The sequence below is a fragment of the Bison bison genome, unplaced genomic scaffold, assembly GCF_000754665.1.
Source record: "Bison bison bison isolate TAMUID 2011002044 unplaced genomic scaffold, Bison_UMD1.0 scf7180017864370, whole genome shotgun sequence".
Taxonomy (NCBI): domain Eukaryota; kingdom Metazoa; phylum Chordata; class Mammalia; order Artiodactyla; family Bovidae; genus Bison; species Bison bison.
In genome coordinates, this window is record NW_011494942.1 from 8,396,250 (window position 1) to 8,413,912 (window position 17,663).

Below are 17,663 nucleotides of genomic sequence, written 5' to 3' on the forward strand. Positions count from 1 at the left end.
GTGGGTTTAACTCACAATGATCCAACATTATTCCTATTAGTACCATAATCACACACATACATACACACAAAAATCCAAGATTAGAAAATATTTTTTTCTCTAAATTTCTTATGTCTCTCTCTCTCTTTTCACCTGAGAACAGCACCTACAGTTTCCATTAAAAAAAAAAAAAGTCAAATCTCACCAGCTGCTGGTATTTCAGGTTTTTCAAGGGATTGTCTAAGATATAACACTGTCCTAATTTAAGAAGGAACAGGAAAAAGGAAAGGGAAAAAAATCAACTGGATCAACACTTGAGCACAAATTTGGCACTTACTCAAAGATGTAGTGTGGTGTGCAACAGATAAGGAAAGTCCTCTAAAGAAAATGATTGCTTATTTTGTGGTGGATACCAAGGAAGTTAAAAACAGGCTCTTTTTCCCTCTTCCCCCCCATGCACAGACTTCCATCTTTAAAGTATAGAGATGGAGAAGGTGGAGAGAATGAAAGAGAAAGTCATCTTTCTTTTTTTTTTTTCTGTCAGGTGCATTACCAAAACAAAACAAAACAAAAACAAAAAACCAAAGGAAAGAAAAGAAAAGGAAAAAACCCAGAAACCCCGAAAAACAAAACAAAACTTATTTCTTTTAAAAATTGTAGCACAAAACAACAAAACACATTCACAAGCCACTTGTTGGCACTGTGTACCTGAGTGAGAATTTCTAGAACATTGTAGAACAAACAGCCATAAAGTTTATTAAAAAAAAAAGTTGACGGGTAAGACTTCAGTGCTTGGATGTAGCAGCTGAATTACTGGCATTATTTTACCCATAGCTTATTTCAATCTCTTGTTGTTGATATTGTTGTCTGCTTGTTGTATTTTTATTTCCTTTCCAAGCCTTTTGAGGCTGAGGTCTATTAGTCAGCTGATGTCCCAACTAGTTAAGACTAACAGTTAAAGTAACAGTCAGTGTATGAGAAAGTTAATGTGCTTGGCCACTGGTAAGGATGAACCAGCTAGGGCTTCTTTAAGTCCTAAGGTCACAACAATCTTTTGACCCTTATCAGTTGGCTTGTCCGGCAATATGGTTTTCACTGTCACTCCCATAATCTACATCCGGATCATCCTCTTCCTCGTCGTACTCATCATAAATTTCTCCGTTGATGTCCTCAGCCTGGATCTCCTCTTTGATGTGTGGCTCCTCTCCTTTCACACCATACGTGCTCTGGATAACAGGCATGCCGGGCTCCGGGCTGCTGGACACGCTGGAGTGCTCCGAGGGCAGGTGAGGGGAGGGCATCCCAGCCATGGCGATGGCTCCCGGGTACACGACGCCAGCCGTGGCGATGGGGATCTGTGCTTGTTGCCTGTCAGAGAGGAATTCCCAAAAAGAGACCCTAGGTGAGTGGAGGGTTGGATGCAGGCCTTATTCTATAATGAATTTGCTTGGCTTGACCAAATCGAAGGTCTTAATTTTCACCCTACTGCCTGACATTTGAAAATGGTATCCTACCTTGGTCCAAGTACCTTACTTTTATATAATGCTTTATAGATTACAAGGCAATTTTACATGTTGCCCATTTGATTCTTAAAATGACTGTTACATTTTTAACTTCTGGAAAGAAACTGAGGTTTAGAAATCGATTAATAAACAGAACTCAAGCCCTTGACACAAAGTTAATTTATCCTTCACTGTAACATGTTGAAACAATTTTTAAAAGATTAAACCTAAAGATAATGCAATTTTAATGGAAAAATCCTGAAGTATTTGAGCTCTTAACATAAAAATTTATTGCTCAGAACCCACTAGAAGTGAACACTAGCACATGGTCCACTTCATCCCTGAAACGGGGAGATCATCAGTGGGAGTAGAAGGCTGGCCTCGTGGGTGCACCACCTCTGCAGCTGTACAGTATCCGGGGCTTACAAAAATCCCACACTAGGTTTAGAATTCTGTCGTCACTATCTTGAAATTCCTTAAAAAACTTTTTACCAAGGACCTGGGGGACTTCCCTAGTGGCTCAGACGGTAAGGCGTCTGCATACAATGTGGGAGACTCGGGTTCAGTCCCTGGGTCAGGAAGATCTCCTGGAGAAGGAAACGGTAACCCACTCCAGTATTCTTGCCTGGAAAATCCCATGGACTGAGAAGCCTGGTAGCCTACAGGCCATGGGGTCACAAAGAGTCGGGCGACTTCACTTTCACTTTGCATTTTCATATTACATTGGGATCCATAGATCCTGTAACTGGTTCCAGTAAGAAGGATTTAACAGATGATGTTCATTTATGTCTTCTTTCATTCATTCATGTTTACTTTTTCCCCAAGGAAGGCTGGGTTTTGAGCTCCACATGGAGAAGAGTCAGGCACTGAGATATAAATCACAGACCTTCTGGACTGATCAAGCAGACACATTCATGGGAATGGAGGGTACAGGACACACTTGAAAAGCTTTTTTTTTTTTTTAAAGTATCTTTTTGCCATTTTCAGAGCTCACAGGATCTTTATTACTGTTCCAAATATGAAAACTTTATTTCTGTGTTTTTTGAGAAAATTCTGCAATGCAGTGTGGTTTTCGGCCTTGCCATAGGGAGCAGGGTAAGATATACTGAGAGGGTGCTCAGTTGTGTCCCATTCTTTTGCGACCCCACAGGACTGTAGCCTGCCAGGCTCTTCTGTCCATGAGAATTTCCAGGCAAGAATACTGGAGTGGGCTGCCACTGCCTACTCCAGGGGACCTTCCCAAACCAGGGATGGAACCTCCATCTCTTGCGTTTCCTGCATTGCAGGCAGATTCTTTACCATTGAGACACCTGGGAAGCCCCATACTGAGGGAGGCATCCTTAATTCAGAAGGAAACTTATCCACTCACAACCTTGTTGTGCCCTAAACAGAATCCCTTTATGTGATCTTTTTTCTAAGGCCAGGTATGTGCCTTGAGAGCCCAGAGACCTCTCTATATTCAGAAACAAGTCTTTCTTTCATTTTTATACCATATTATCTCAATTGTTAGTTGCTAAGGAATCTACAAGGTGAGGCCTTGGAAGTAATGAAAAGCAGCAAGAAAAAGAAAAAAGAAAACCAGTAAGACTTCTACATTTTTAATAGGAAGCTTCAAAATTCTTTACTCTCATTTTATTTTCAAACCAGCCTTTAAACAAAGCTCTGGTCAGAGCCATTGTTCTAGGAGCCTGGAGTGAACTCACTTGCAACATTCTTCCTTGATATTATAAGGGGACAGCTTAGTCACACAAAATATACCGTGCCAGGTTCTTTCTCAAAATGCTGCTTTGCAGCTAAACAAATACACTTTCCAATCCGTTAAGCGTAACCGGAAGGGTTCCCTATGGGAAAAGGACCGGACCGGAAGCTCCTTACCCAACATTGAAGTACTGCCGCATTTCCTGCCGCCGGTTTCGCATGATTGCCTTGTATTCCCCAATGCGCAGCTTTTTGCCATCCACCAGGCAGGTGCGCTTTGGCCTGGGCTTGTACTTGTAGTCAGGGTACTTCTCCAGGTGCTGCTTGCTGAGACGGGCTTGCTCCTCGTAGTATGGCTGTTTCTCTAGGTTTGTCATAGCTTTCCAGCGAGATCCTATGGGAAAAAAAGGTTAAAGTTCCCATTTGCACAGTGGCTGAGGATCCTAACAGTATAATTGAGAATATGAAAATCTAAAGTAAAAATGTTGGCCATATCCCAGAAATATATAAAAAGGTTAGGATTAGTGAGCTTTGACTGAGCTGTTGGTGTCTGTGCCAAGGAAACTGTGTACTCAAATACAGACACTTAGCAATATATTTTTTTTTTTGCCTTGGATTAACAACTTAGTCAAACTTGTACCTAATATACTTAAAAGCTCATAGTAGATTTAATGGCGATATCTTTCATTTCTACATTAGACCATGATGTAATTCAACTATGAACTGAAAAGTTAGGCAAAGACTCATTATGTATTTTGAATCTGAAGATAACTGTCTAGCTATTGAATATTTTTATGTGGGAGTTTATTACTTACTACAAAGGTTTCTAACATGTTGTTGTTTAGCTGCAAAGTCCTGTCTGACTCCTTTGTGACCTCATAGACTGTAGCCAGGCTACAAAGACCAGGCTCCTTTGTCCATGGGATTTCCTAGGCAAGAAGACTGGAGTGGGCTGCCATTTCCTTCTCCAGGGAATCTTCCTGACCCAGTGATTGAACTGGAGTCTCTTGCATTGGCAGGTGGATTCTTTACCACTAAGCCACCTGGGAAGTCCTTCTAACATGTATTACATGTACTGCTTATTCTCTCCCAAAGTTTAAGTATGCTAACTTGATTACAGTTAAAAATTCATTTTATTAAAATTTTAATTATAAGAAATAATTAGTGAACATGCCCTGGGTTAACAACTGTGCATTAGATACCTTGCTAAAAACTTCCCATAAGCTTTTTCATTTTCACCTTTCACCACAGTCTCACTAGCAGACAGCACTTATACCCGTTTCCAAAGATGAAAAAACTGAAGTTCAAATGGATGAAGTAACTCACCAAAGCTCACACAACTACTAAATTGAAGATCACTGACTCAGGTTTGACAGAAATCAAAAGTGTGGTACAACATGTGTCTTTACATACTTATATCTACCTACTACATAGGATCTATCAAATATTTTTAAGCCAGAAAGCAAAACTTACAGTAATATTTTTCTCTTAAAAAATTATTTTCAATAATATATGAAACTGTCACTTCCTGTGATAAAGTATGTATTAGTAATGTTAGTCCAAATTGGTTTTCCCTTTCCTTTCACTTTTAATTTTGGTTTGGATTCAACGAGGATTGCGAAAAACGACTGATTTTTGAGGTTTGAAGCTTAATTAAAAATGGTTTATGCTTTTTCATAATACAGATGTGATTTAAAGGTTTGCTTCTATCAGTATGGCTATGTGTAGTAGTAACAGAAATAGTAGTAGTAATGTTTATTTGTGGATGTTTATCTGCAAGTAATCAGTTCGTGTGTGTGTGCTAAATCACTTCAGTTGTGTACAACTGTTTGTGACTCTATGAACTGTAGTCTGCCAGGCTTCTCTAACCATGGGATTCTCCAGACAAGAATACCTTGGGCTGCCATGCCCGCCTTCAGGGGATCTTCCTGATCTGGGATTTAACCCGTGTCTCTTGTGTCTCCTGCATTGGTAGGCAGATTCTTTACCACTATTGCCACCAGGGAAGCCCAAAACTCTACCCAAATGCACAAAGAAAATAATAACAGGAATTGGCCTAATATGTACTGGTACTGCTGCCTTTACCTGCCTTGCAAAGCCATCTAAGCAACTTCTTAAACCTTTCAAATGAATTCATCATTCAACCATCATTTCAGTTCAGTTCAGTCACTCAGTTGTTTCCGATTCTGCAACCCCATGAATCGCAGCACGCCAGGCCTGCCTGTCCATCACCATCATTCAACCATAACACATCTCAAATACAAATAGCTCACTAATGAACTGTTCTTTCCTACAAATGTCGAGAATTCCTCAATATGGGCTGTTCAGTTCAGTTCAGACTCTCAGTCGTGTTCGACTCTTTGCAACCCTATGAATCGCAGCGTGCCAGGCCTCCCTGTCCATCACCAACTCCCGAAGTTCACTCAAACTCACATCCATCGAGTCGGTGATGCCATCCAGCCATCTCATCCTCTGTCATCCCCTTCTCCTCCTGCCCCCAATCCCTCCCAGCATCAGAGTCTTTTCCAATGAGTCAACTCTTTGCATGAGGTGGCCAAAGTACTGGAGTTTCAGCATTAGCATCATTCCTTCCAAAGAAATCCCAGGGCTGATCTCCCTCATAATGGACTGGTTGGATCTCCTTGCAGTCCAAGGGACTCTCAAGAGTCTTCTCCAACACCACAGTTCAAAAGCATCAATTCTTCGGCACTCATCTCTCTTCACAGTCCAACTCTCACATCCATACATGACCACTAGAAAAACCATAGCCTTGACTAGACAGACCTTTGTTGGCAAAATAATGGCTCTGCTTTTGAATATGCTGTCTAGGTTGGTCATACTTTCCTTCCAAGGAGTAAGCGTCTTTTAATTTCATGGCTGCAACAGCCCTAAAAAATTGTTTGACACTGTTCCCACTGTTTCCCCATCTATTTCCCATGAAGTGATGGGACCGGATGCGATGATCTTAGTTTTCTGAATGTTGAGCTTTAAGCCAACTTTTTCACTCTCCTCTTTCACCTTCATCAAGAGGCTTTTGAGTTCCTCTTCACTTTCTGCCATAAGAGTGGTGTCATCTGTATATCTGAGGTGATTGATATTTCTCTCGGCAATCTTGATTCCAGCTTGTGCTTCTTCCATCCCAGTGTTTCTCATGATATACTCTGCATATAAGTTAAACAAGCAGGGTGACAATATACAGCCTTGACGTACTCCTTTTCCTATTTGGAACCAGTCAGTTGTTCCATGTCCAGTTCTAACTGTTGGGCTGTTACATTTATTAAAGAAATGTGGAGAAAGGGACTTCTCTTCCCTTGGAATTATTTCCTATTGGAACAGATGTGCCTGGGTGGGTATATCCATGTAAATATTACAAAGATTTGTAAACAAATTTTTTCCAACCTAGATAGCCAATATTATTTCATTATATTTACAACAGGAACTCAGGTTAAAGTTCAAATAACGGTTTGAACTGTTTATTTATTTTTCTATTTCTTTTAAATTTGTGTTTAAATGCAGTGTCCAACATTTAGTAGGCTGCTCAGGTCATATCATTTGTAGGTACATTTCACACTCTTTATTATCTAATATTAGTTCCTAGAGGCACTTGGAAATCATGCTGTTCTTAGGGCAAATATAAACACAAATAAAGCTATAATACTATTGAACTGGATCAATTCTTCTTGTGGATTGTCTTGTAAGTATGTATACCAGAATTTTTAACCTCAGAACAGGGCGTGGAAAAGTGAACTTACCAGAATAACTTACTGAATAACAAGAGAAATTGAACAGTGGCTCAAGGAATAGTTGACTTAAAATATCACCAGTAGAACAAAAGAACTAGCATTCTCATGATAGGAACTGCCAAAGATTCTTCCCTAAGTTCAAATGTTCTATTAGATCAAAAAAGAAACTTTCTCTAAGGAAAGGGAATGTTTATGCCTCATAGTAATATGCCTTGGAAGGTAAGAGCTATTTTTAAGATTTCCTACTATATGCATGATGCTGTATTAACTATATGCTGTGATGAGTCACTATGCTACCTATTTTCTTAGAGCTTATATTCCAGCTAAGGAGAAACAGATTAAATATGTAATTGCCAAATGTATAATTTCAGTTACAATTGTGGAAAGTACAGGAAGCTATGAGAACATATCATAAGGAGATGGGATCAGGATTCTATAGGTCAGGAAGGCACTGCTGCAAAAATGACTCCTATAGGGATAGAAAGAGAAGAGTAGCCTAGGGAGGAAGAATGAAATGGTCAAGATCTTGCAGTGGGAATCGGGAGTAGAGGAACTTAACACTGTTCTGGCTAACACGCACAGGAAAAGGATAGTAAAAGATGCATAAATTCTCAAATAAGTTGGTTTCTAACTCTGTATGAACCAGAATCAAAATATTTGATATTAGATAATATAAATTCTCTGAAAGTATCACTGAAGTCTAAACTAAGTTAAAAAAAATAGGGCCATCTCACTATTACATGTTTTTTCAAAATTAAGAATTAAAGGAGCATTTTGACCCAGTTAATGCTTAAGCTAACTACTCTATTTTATGACTCATCAGTACAGTGGTTCAGTGTGGTGGCAAATGCAGTTTCCATTTTTTAAGAGTAGCTTCTGAATGAAGTTAATCAAATGACAAGTTTGGTTTTGGTTTCAACGGCTTTGCAGGTACAGCCACCATTGTTTGTAACGGTAATGCAACCCCCTAAACACACCAGATGAAAGTGGGAGGGCAGCGTTTTGGCTACCTTCAGAAGATGAAAACGTCTTGATTTGGGTGTGGCTGGCTTCTCACTCTGACCATGTACAAGAAGTCAGTCACCTGTTGTTTTCAAAAGACTAGCGTTTGACAATGAAAAAAGAATCAAGTACATATAGGAAGATTCAACCAAAAATTTCTGATGTTCAAAATGAAAAAAAAAAAAAAATCAATCTTAAAAGTGCTCTTTCCCTTTCTAAACCTGGCAATACAATAAAAAATGATGGGTTTGAGCTGAGCAACAGTGTCATCTCCACGGGGTCTGTAATGAATTTGCACATTTTCCTCCAACTACTGTATATCTAATCAGAAAAAGATGTCCCCCATTCCTGATCTAGTGCCAAACAGTAAAAGGTGATTCCTTATGTTAACAATTTCAGCAGAATGGCTTATTAAAACCAGATTTTAGGGTATTATAAAATGCTTAGAAGCCCTTTAAAATGTCAACTAGGATCCCCAGAGACTACGTAAAATGTCAACCCAGCTCAAGCGCCTGTTTTAAGCAGAATGAATTAGCGGCATGCTGTCGGAGGCTGTTATCCAAAACAATCAGTAAAAAGGAAAACATCAAGCCTTCTTTGTACTTTTATATGAAATGAGCCATTCAGAATGATCTTGTGGATATTTGAAGATCATTTATTTGTTTGAAGCTATGACTAAATATTGAAGCCCAAGACCTTAGTGGATTTTTTTCTGCTATATATTTAATCAGCACAATTTCATTGAAAAACCTTAATTAAATTAGGCAGCATTCTCTTTCATGCAGCCTATTATGATATGATCATATACTTATATGATCATATAGTCATTCTAATATTCTCTCCTTCAAGTCAGAAAGGAATTCTTTTAGCCAGACATCTCTTTCCCATGAAGGCTTTTTCTCTATTTCTTAAATTATTTCATGTTATCCAAACTGATATTTCTATTATATCTGGAGTAACCTTTTAATCAGTCATTATTATTTTTTTAGTATTCAGGTACATAAATTGAATGATATACAGACAGGTTAAACAGTTTTAGTTTTTAGTTTTTTTTTTGAAATTTGGGAATTTCTAATGTGATTATAACTGATATATTAAAATATGAGATAAGCTTACATAAAGTATTTTATTGTTTTATAGAGTTTTTCCAAATGAAACAGATACGGTATTTTTTTAATGAAAAAATTCATATGGAAGGTAGAATATATAGTCATAAAAAGAAAAATAGATGAGAGATAGTAGAGGTACAGAAACATGTCCATTTCCTTTTGTTCAGTTCCAGTTTTTTATTATAGATGGATACATATTTATGTATAAATATTCATATTTATGTACACATAAAGCTTCACATGTTCATATATTTTGAGATAAGCTTCATCTAAATATCTCAAAATCATTTTGATAAAAACTGAGACACAAGTTTAAGCAGTAAATGATTTTTGTTTCTTTTTGCTTCATTACAAATGTACACTATAGACTGGGAAGCATCTATTACCATTGTTGGAAAATATGGGATCATAAAAACACATTACATGTTTAGTAACTACTTTCAGATGATCGACTCCTTAATGTAAAGAATCAAAAGGCACATTGCCTGAGCGGCATGTAATTCCAAGTGCATATGGATTTTAACAAAGCTTTAATAACTTTTACAAATTTTGTTACTTATTTGTCACGGGCAAAATGTGCTGATACAGTGCTCCTTTTCTATTTTTGATTATTTAGCTCTTAGAATTCAAATAATAATAAAAATTTGCTTAGGTTGTCCAGAACCTAGACCTAGACACTATGCTCTTAAAGATAAAGGTGGTGAAGATGACGATGATGTCGAGAGAACTGCACCAAAGAAATGGAATCTTCCTATCCTTCTTTCTGAGACTTAAACTGGTGTTTAAGGTCTCATTATAATCACATAATCTCATTATAATAGGTCTCATTATAATCAGTACTCTTTGCTCTCACCCAGTTTTGCTGTGTGCTTCAGTGTCTATGTATGTATTTTGTCATCTGTTAAGATAAAAGTTGCAATAGCAGGAAAAGTCCCTTTTTTTAAAAAATTTTATTTTATTTTTAAACTTTACAATATTGTATTGGTTTTGCCAAACATCAAAATGAAGTCCCTTTTTAAATGATACTGAAAATACATGTAAGGTTACCAAAAGTAAAAACTAAATAATGCACACCCAACAAATTGTGTCCTGACAACCTAAACTGATTTTCAATTATAGTATTAAAACAGACATCATTTCCTCCTCCACTCCTGCCCCCATGACATGATGAATTCTATGGTGTTTACAAAGGAAAATAATATCAATACCGAGAGTCTTGTATGAAAAGAACCTTTTCCCTTAGTCTTAGTATAAATATTTTTTAGATTTTTAAAGAAGAGAAAATATTGCAATAACTAGTATAGAAACACACAGAATTTGGGCATTATTTCTTGATGAATGTGGAATGCTTCATAGTCAGAAGAAAAGGCTCAATAAGGGTACCTCTTTTTTAGATATGTAGAAAACATGAGCTGCTTAGCTTCCAAACCCAATCTCTTTCAGCAAATGCCGAGAACAAAACTGTACCTGTATTTCACACATCACTGAACCCTTAATACTCTTCTTACCCAGTATCTTGCTGATGTTGGAGTTGTGCATGTCAGGAAAGGCTTGAAGGATTTTCCTTCGTTCATCTTTAGCCCACACCATGAAGGCATTCATTGGACGCTTTATGTGGGGCTCATTGCTACCACGCCCCCTGGATTCTCTATAAATTCTTGATTCTGAGACTCCAGCACTTCCTAAAAACAGGGACATTGCTTCACGTTAGTGTTAAAACTTTTGGCAATCCCTTCCTTGCATTACTGTTCTACAGTCTATTAAAATATCTGAAAATTAAAAGCACATCTGATAATGGTACTTCCAGTTCTTGAGTCTGATGCTTGTTTATGAAGTTTCTGTGATAAGCCTTGTGGTGCCAAATATATTTGTATTTTTAAATTCATTTCTAGTATATTTTTCCTTTCTTTCAGAGGACTGTTCACTGTTCACTTTCAAGACCATACAAGAAACCATCACAAGAAAAATATTTGATGCAAACTGCAAAGAAGATAGTTGGGTTAGGTCAACAGGCATGCTGGTAGTGTAGAAATATTACGTTGAAAAGCTCACAAAATTGACACCAATCTATTCAGCAGAACGGGTGACTATAGGTAACGAAGTATCTCTCACCTGAAGACTGTCAGAACATAGCCTACTCATGTCCTTTTTCTTCCTCTGAGGCTATATAAATAAAAACACTGCTAAATAGATATTTGAGGTTAAAATACAATACAGATATCTCCTGTAATGTGTTTGAAATTATGTGTTAATAAATGCATGAAATATTCTAATGCAGCAATGTTAGTCTGCTTCTCAAAAGATGTATAAAAATGGTGGGAAAAGAACAAATGAATAGGTACATTACAATGGTTTCTTAGGAAGTCTACAGTTACATATATAAGGTGAAAAAGATAATATGTTCATTTTCCTGAATTTTCCCCCAACATCTAATTTATGCAAAGAGCTCCACTGGTAAGTACATTTCAATCAGGGAGACTCAGGATGAAACACAACCAGGAGGGACACGGGAACCTTGAGGAGCTTCGGTCAGTCCTCTAGGCTTTATCCAATTTTGTAGAATGGCTTCAGCAGTTTAAACTGCTTCCTGAGATACTTGAATTTAGGCAAAGAAAGCAAGAAGCAGCAAAATGTAGAACTCTGGCACCAAGTTTTCCAGGGTTATCATTATAAAATATGAAAGAGATATATTCTGGTAGCGTGTAAAAATTTCAAATATTTTGGGGCTTTTGAGAATTTGTATAATCAACAAAAGTACTGATTCTGCTTTTTTTCTTCCTTCATACTCCTTTCCCTGTCTTAATCTGAAGGAATAGGAATTAACCAAAATGACCCAGACTTGAAGACCTCGAAGACCTGAAGCAAACAGAAAACACAGCATATTTGGAGTTTCCCATTATTTCTCTTTCATAATATACTCTTTGGTCTGATGAAGATTGGAAAATATTTTGCATACAAGCATGACTGAATTTAACACATAACAGCAACAAACATTTTGATGTTTTAATGCTGAGTACCATGGGTATATTTTATCATGCTAATACAACTTAAAATTTATGAAATGTGTTATTACCAGTAAGTGTTTTACTGACAAAAATGAGTGCTAATATACGGTGACATCTTTCTAAAATGGGTTTGTAGCTAGCAAATGATCATCTGCACATCCTCCTTTTCTTGTTCTTACACCTTACAGCAAGATAAGCCTTAAAATGAACATTATGTGACTTCATCAAAGCTAAATAAGTTCTTTGCAAGTACTTAGATCAGGATTATCTTAGCTAAGCAGAGTAGAAGATGGAAGGAAGTGTTTGGATCCAACAGGCTAGAAAAACACAGACATTTTTTAGATATCCAATTCATTCAAATTTGGCCTCAACAGAATTATTGGTCAAATGCTCAAGCTTGGCTAGTCCCTTGGCTTCTCACTGGTTGGAACTGGGGCAGTCTTTTCTATATACAGGGGTCTTCCGCTGTAGTAACCAAGTTGAGGACCATGGTCTTAAAATGCATGTGTGCCACCTGATCTGGGAGAGAGGTTCCCAGTCGGCGCTAAGCGTAAGAGGGAAAGCACTCTTCTCTCTTTGCTGTGCTATTAGAATTAGAGCATCAATTTATTTAGTTGTTCCTGTGGATGTTTAGAACATTCAGAGATGATATAGACAACAGAAGGCTCGAGGAACATTTGGGAAGTGCGAGGCTGCACAGTTTGAATTCAAGATGGGCTACAGAGTGTAGGCAGGACGCTTGACTGTATGGTAGATAGCATTAAGAGGGAAAGGATCCCAAATGCAAGAAACTATCCTGAAAATGTCCTCTGAGCTCTGTATTCTGGTCAGGGTTTGACAAATGAAAACTCTAAAATGAGCTTAGGGATAACAGATTTCTGAAAAGTTTGATTCAGGTATAAGAAATATGGAAGTGAGAGGGGAAATGATTGACAGCATGCGCTTTAGAATCACGCCATCTTGAACCCTAGACCTGCCCTTTGGCACTTACAGTTCTGTGGTCTTGGAAAAAACAACTACAAATTCCTAAGGGCCAATCTCTTTATCTGTAATAGATGTTATCTCACAGAGTGTGCTGGGGAGAACATGTGAACTCTTACTGTAATGATCAGGTATGAGGTGGCTGTCTGGTATAATTTTTAGTAGTTTTAATTGGCATTAAACAGATACTTCTGCACACTACTGGAATAGATATGAAAACTTTCACAAACCATCAGAATCTCCACTCATATTGAAATCCATCATGGCATGGCTAAATTTTCCTTCTTCATTCTGTTTGACTGCCAGTTGCTGAGTCAGACTCTCCAGTGTTGTTTTTTCCTTAAAAAAGAAATTTATAATGAGATCTCAGTCTGGAAATTATAATTATTCAAAGACTTTTTTTTTTTCCTTTGGGCCATATATGGGCCATGTTTGTAACAACTCTAAAAGTTATTTTTCCCCCCCTTTGGGTACATTTGCTTCAGGAAGGGATGAGACGTTGATTTATTCACCTTTGCACACTTAGCACGTTATACTGAGGTAACCGAAGCCAACGATCAGTAGGAATTTTGAAGGAACTCTGATTCGCAGAATCCCCTTATACAGTCTTGGCATTTGGGTCTGCTAAGCCGCAAGGATGTATGCTGGGATCCTTGGAGACAACCTTCCCAAATCACAAAATGTGCATAGAAATTTCATGGAAGCAACCTGTTTTTACAGCATTTGGAATGCCTACTTTATTTTTAGCCAGACAGTAGAAGTATAGAAGTGGCATGGGGCCCAGAGAAGGTCTTCCAATAGTCAGGTGACCAAATGATAGAAACGTAATTCACAGTAGTGTCCTCTGGTTGCCATCTCCCTAAATGCCATCTGCATCTCTCATGTAAGGGTAATGAAGACGTTCAAATATTCATTGCTAATTGCTTGTCAAGTCTCTGTACATTCGATGTGAGTGCCTGCTACTTGGACCACAATTTGATTTGGATTGCTAAGCCAAAATATTGAGTTGGCGAATTATTTGAGATAACAAATATACCAAAATTAGATCTGCAAAGACATCAAGTCATTTGAAAGCATGCAGTGCTTGATTTGAATTCATGAGAACATGGCATCACAAAGTAAATTATTTTCAAGAAAAATATAATGCTTAATCTAAACCACATGAGATTTTTAAACTATTTCCAAGTTAAGTAATTGGGTGATTTTAAGCACAGAAAAGCATACAATAAAAGGTTTACAACTTTCTCTAGCACTCTCCATCATTGATCTGAGGGTGATATGGTTCCAGAACAGCTTTCAGAAAAGCACCTATTGGATTTCATAAAATTTGCCCAGGTTTCTTTTTAATTATGCACTTCATTTTCTCAGGAACACAGTCATGAATTACACAAATGAATCACATTTACTGCAGAACAGCTATAAAATGACACAATAAAATGTTCACAGAAAATAATCAACTATTTAAGGTAATTATTACAGGGAAGGGACCCAACGAATGTTTCTATCAAGAACCAACAGGATACTGAAATTCTTCATACAGTATGTACTTTATCTCTACAAAATCTCTGACAGTAGTACAACTATACTAGATGAAAAATTCTCTTAATTTAGTGGCTTTGGAATCCATGTCTCTGTTCATCAAAGCTGGATAAATGATTTAATAGACAAAATATTTTAAATTTTTGATTGATATAAAATACAATAGGGGAACTGGAAACAAAAGAGTTTATATCAATTTTAGTTCTATAAGATTATATACTACTGACATTGAAATAAATTATATATTTAAAAACATACAGCCTTGCCCAATTTATTTTGGGGATGAAAACGGTACTTTCAGCTGCTTTGTATGTTCTGAATTTTTTTGCTGAGAGTCTGCTGTATATATTCAGCCAAGCCCAGGAGCACCAAGGACACCAGCTTAACAGGCTATCTTTATAGTAAATGTAGCTGCTAAAATAGAAGACAGTTACATTAAAAAAGGAAAAAGAACAAACCACATTCCATCAACGTGATATTAGAGTCTCTGGGTCAATGAAGACTTTACTATCTTTGAGGAATATACTGGGCATGGATTGCCTCTCAGGTTTTGATTTAAAAGTGTATGGGCAATAATGCTACATATGTAGCACATTGCCTTCATTTTGAAGTAAAGTCTTTCAAGAAGAAACAGCAAAATAAGGCACTCGGAGTAAAAAAAAAAAGAATGAAATGTTAAATGACTCTGAAGATTCGGCATTCAGCTGTATGGATCTTGCACCATCTAACTAAGGAGGAAATTAGGAAAGGCCAAGATAAAAGACTAATTTACTAAGATTAGTAAAGGACAAGCTAGAAAGTCACAAGTGTTTTTACAATCAGTAACCTCTAGCATATTAAAAAGCAGACACATTACTTTGCCAACAAAGGTCCGTCTACTCAAGGCTAAGGTTTTTCCACTAGTCATGTATGGATGTGAGAGTTGGACAGTGAAGAGAGATGAGCGCCTATGAATTGATGCTTTTGAACTGTGGTGTTGGAGAAGACTCTTGAGAGTCCCTTGGACTGCAAGGAGATCCAACCAGTCCATCCTAAAGGAGATCAGCCCTGGGTGTTTTGGAATGACTGATGCTAAAGCTGAAACTCCAGTACTTTGGCCACCTGACGCGAAGAGTTGACTCATTGGGAAAGACTCTGATGCTGGGAGGGATTGGGGGCAGGAGGAGAAGGGGATGACAGAGGATGAGATGGCTGGATGGCATCACTGACTCGATGGATGTGAGTTTGAGTGAACTCCGGGAGTTGGTGACGGACAGGGAGGCCTATCGTGCTGCAGTTCATCGGGTCGCAAAGAGTCTGACACAACTGAGTGACTGAACTGAATCATCTACCTCTAAAGCACAGAGTATAATAAAATGATTCAATTAGTTACCCCTAAATGGAATTTATGATACTTAACAGGATGTCAATAGGAGACAGTGCAAGTAAACACAGTAAGTTGTACTTTTTTGTGAGCTTTTGCATAGTCATTTAAGCTAATTCTCAGACACGTTAATAGGGAAAATGAGAGGTGACTAGAGGAATTGACGAAGATGTGGTATACCTTTAACTAAAACACCTTATCAGTTCAGTTCAGTTCAGTCACTCAGTCGTGTCCGACTCTTTGCAACCCCATGAATCACAGCACGCCAGGCCTCCCTGTCCATCACCAACTCCCAGAGTTCACTGAAACTCATGTCCATTGAGTCGGTGATGCCATCCAGCCATTTCATCCTCTGTCGTCCCCTTCTCCTCTGCCCCCAATCCCTCCCAGCATCAGGGTCTCTTCCAGTGAGTTAATTCTTCACATGAGGTGGCCAAAGTATTGGAGTTTCAGCTGTACCATTAGTCCTTCCAATGAACACCCAGGGCTGATATCCTTTAGGATGGACTGGTTGGACCTTCTTGCAGTCCAAGGGACTCTCAAAGGTCCTCTCCAACACCACAGTTCAAAAGCATCAATTCTTCGGCACTCAACTTTCTTCACAGTCCACCTCTCACGTCCATACATGACCACTGGAAAAACTATAGCCTTGACTAGATGGACCTGTGTTGGCAAAGTGATGGCTCTGCTTTTGAATATGCTATCTAGGTTGGTCATAACTTTCCTTCCAAGGAGTAAGCGTCTTTTAATTTCATGGCTGCAGTCACCATCTGCAGTGATTTTGGAGCCCAAAAAACATAAAGTCTGACACTGTTTCCACTGTTTCCCCATCTATTTCCCATGAAGTGATGGGACCAGATGCCATGATCTTAGTTTTCTGAATGTTGAGCTTTAAGCCAACTTTTTCACTTTCCTCTTTCATCAGGAGGCTTTTTAGTTCCTCTTCACTTTCTGCCATAAGGGTGGTGTCATCTGCATATCTGAGGTTATTGATATTTCTCCTGGCAATCTTGATTCCAGCTTGTGCTTCTTCCAGCCCAGTGTTTCTCATGATGTACTCTGCATGTAAGTTAAATAAGCAGGGTGATCATATATAGCCTTCACGTACTCCTTTTCCTATTTGGAACCAGTCTGTTGTTCCATGTCCAGTTCTAACTGTTGCTTCCTAACCTGCATACAGGTTTCTCAAGGGGCAGATTAGGTGGTCTGGTATTCCCATCTCCTTCAGAATTTTCCACAGTTTATTGTGACCCACACAGTCAAAGGCTTTGGCATAGTCAATAAAGCAGAAATAGATGTTTTTCTGGAACTCTCTTGCTTTTTTGATGATCCAGTGGATATTGGCAATTTGATCTCTGGTTCCTCTGCCTTTTATAAGACCAGCTTGAACATCTGGAAGTTCACAGTTCATGTATTGTTGAAGCCTGGCTTGGAGAATTTTGAGCATTACTTTACTAGCGTGTGAGATGAGTGCAACTGTGCGGTAATTTGAGCATTCTTTGGCATTGCCTTTCTTTGGGATTGGAATGGAAACTGACCTTTCAGATCAGACCAGATCAGATCATACTCAGTCGTTGCTCAGTCGTGTCCAACTCTTTGCGACCCCATGAATCGCAGCACTCCAGGCCTCCCTGTCCATCACCAACTCCTGGAGTTCACTCAGACTCATGTCCATCAAGTCAGTGAAGCCATCCAGCCATCTCATCCTCTGTCGTCCTCTTCTCCTCTTGCCCCAAATCCCT

General features: G+C 38.3%; 1 protein-coding gene across 17 annotated transcripts in view; it reads right to left on the bottom strand.

The window, feature by feature from the left end:
* Positions 1-504: 504 nt before the first annotated feature.
* The window catches only part of SOX5 (SRY (sex determining region Y)-box 5), a 1,168,670-nt gene continuing 1,151,511 nt past the window's right edge, over positions 505-17,663 (bottom strand). For 16 of the 17 annotated variants that reach the window (XM_010855969.1, XM_010855977.1, XM_010855975.1 and 13 more), the window contains 4 exons: positions 13,250-13,358; positions 10,542-10,715; positions 3,357-3,573; positions 710-1,347 (listed from right to left, as the gene is read on the bottom strand). In XM_010855969.1, the coding sequence (XP_010854271.1) occupies positions 1,044-1,347; positions 3,357-3,573; positions 10,542-10,715; positions 13,250-13,358 (804 nt within the window). In that variant the 3' untranslated portion in view covers positions 710-1,043. Of the gene's footprint in view, positions 1,348-3,356; positions 3,574-10,541; positions 10,716-13,249; positions 13,359-17,663 lie in introns of all 17 variants that reach the window. The other variant, XM_010855967.1, reaches the window with a different exon arrangement.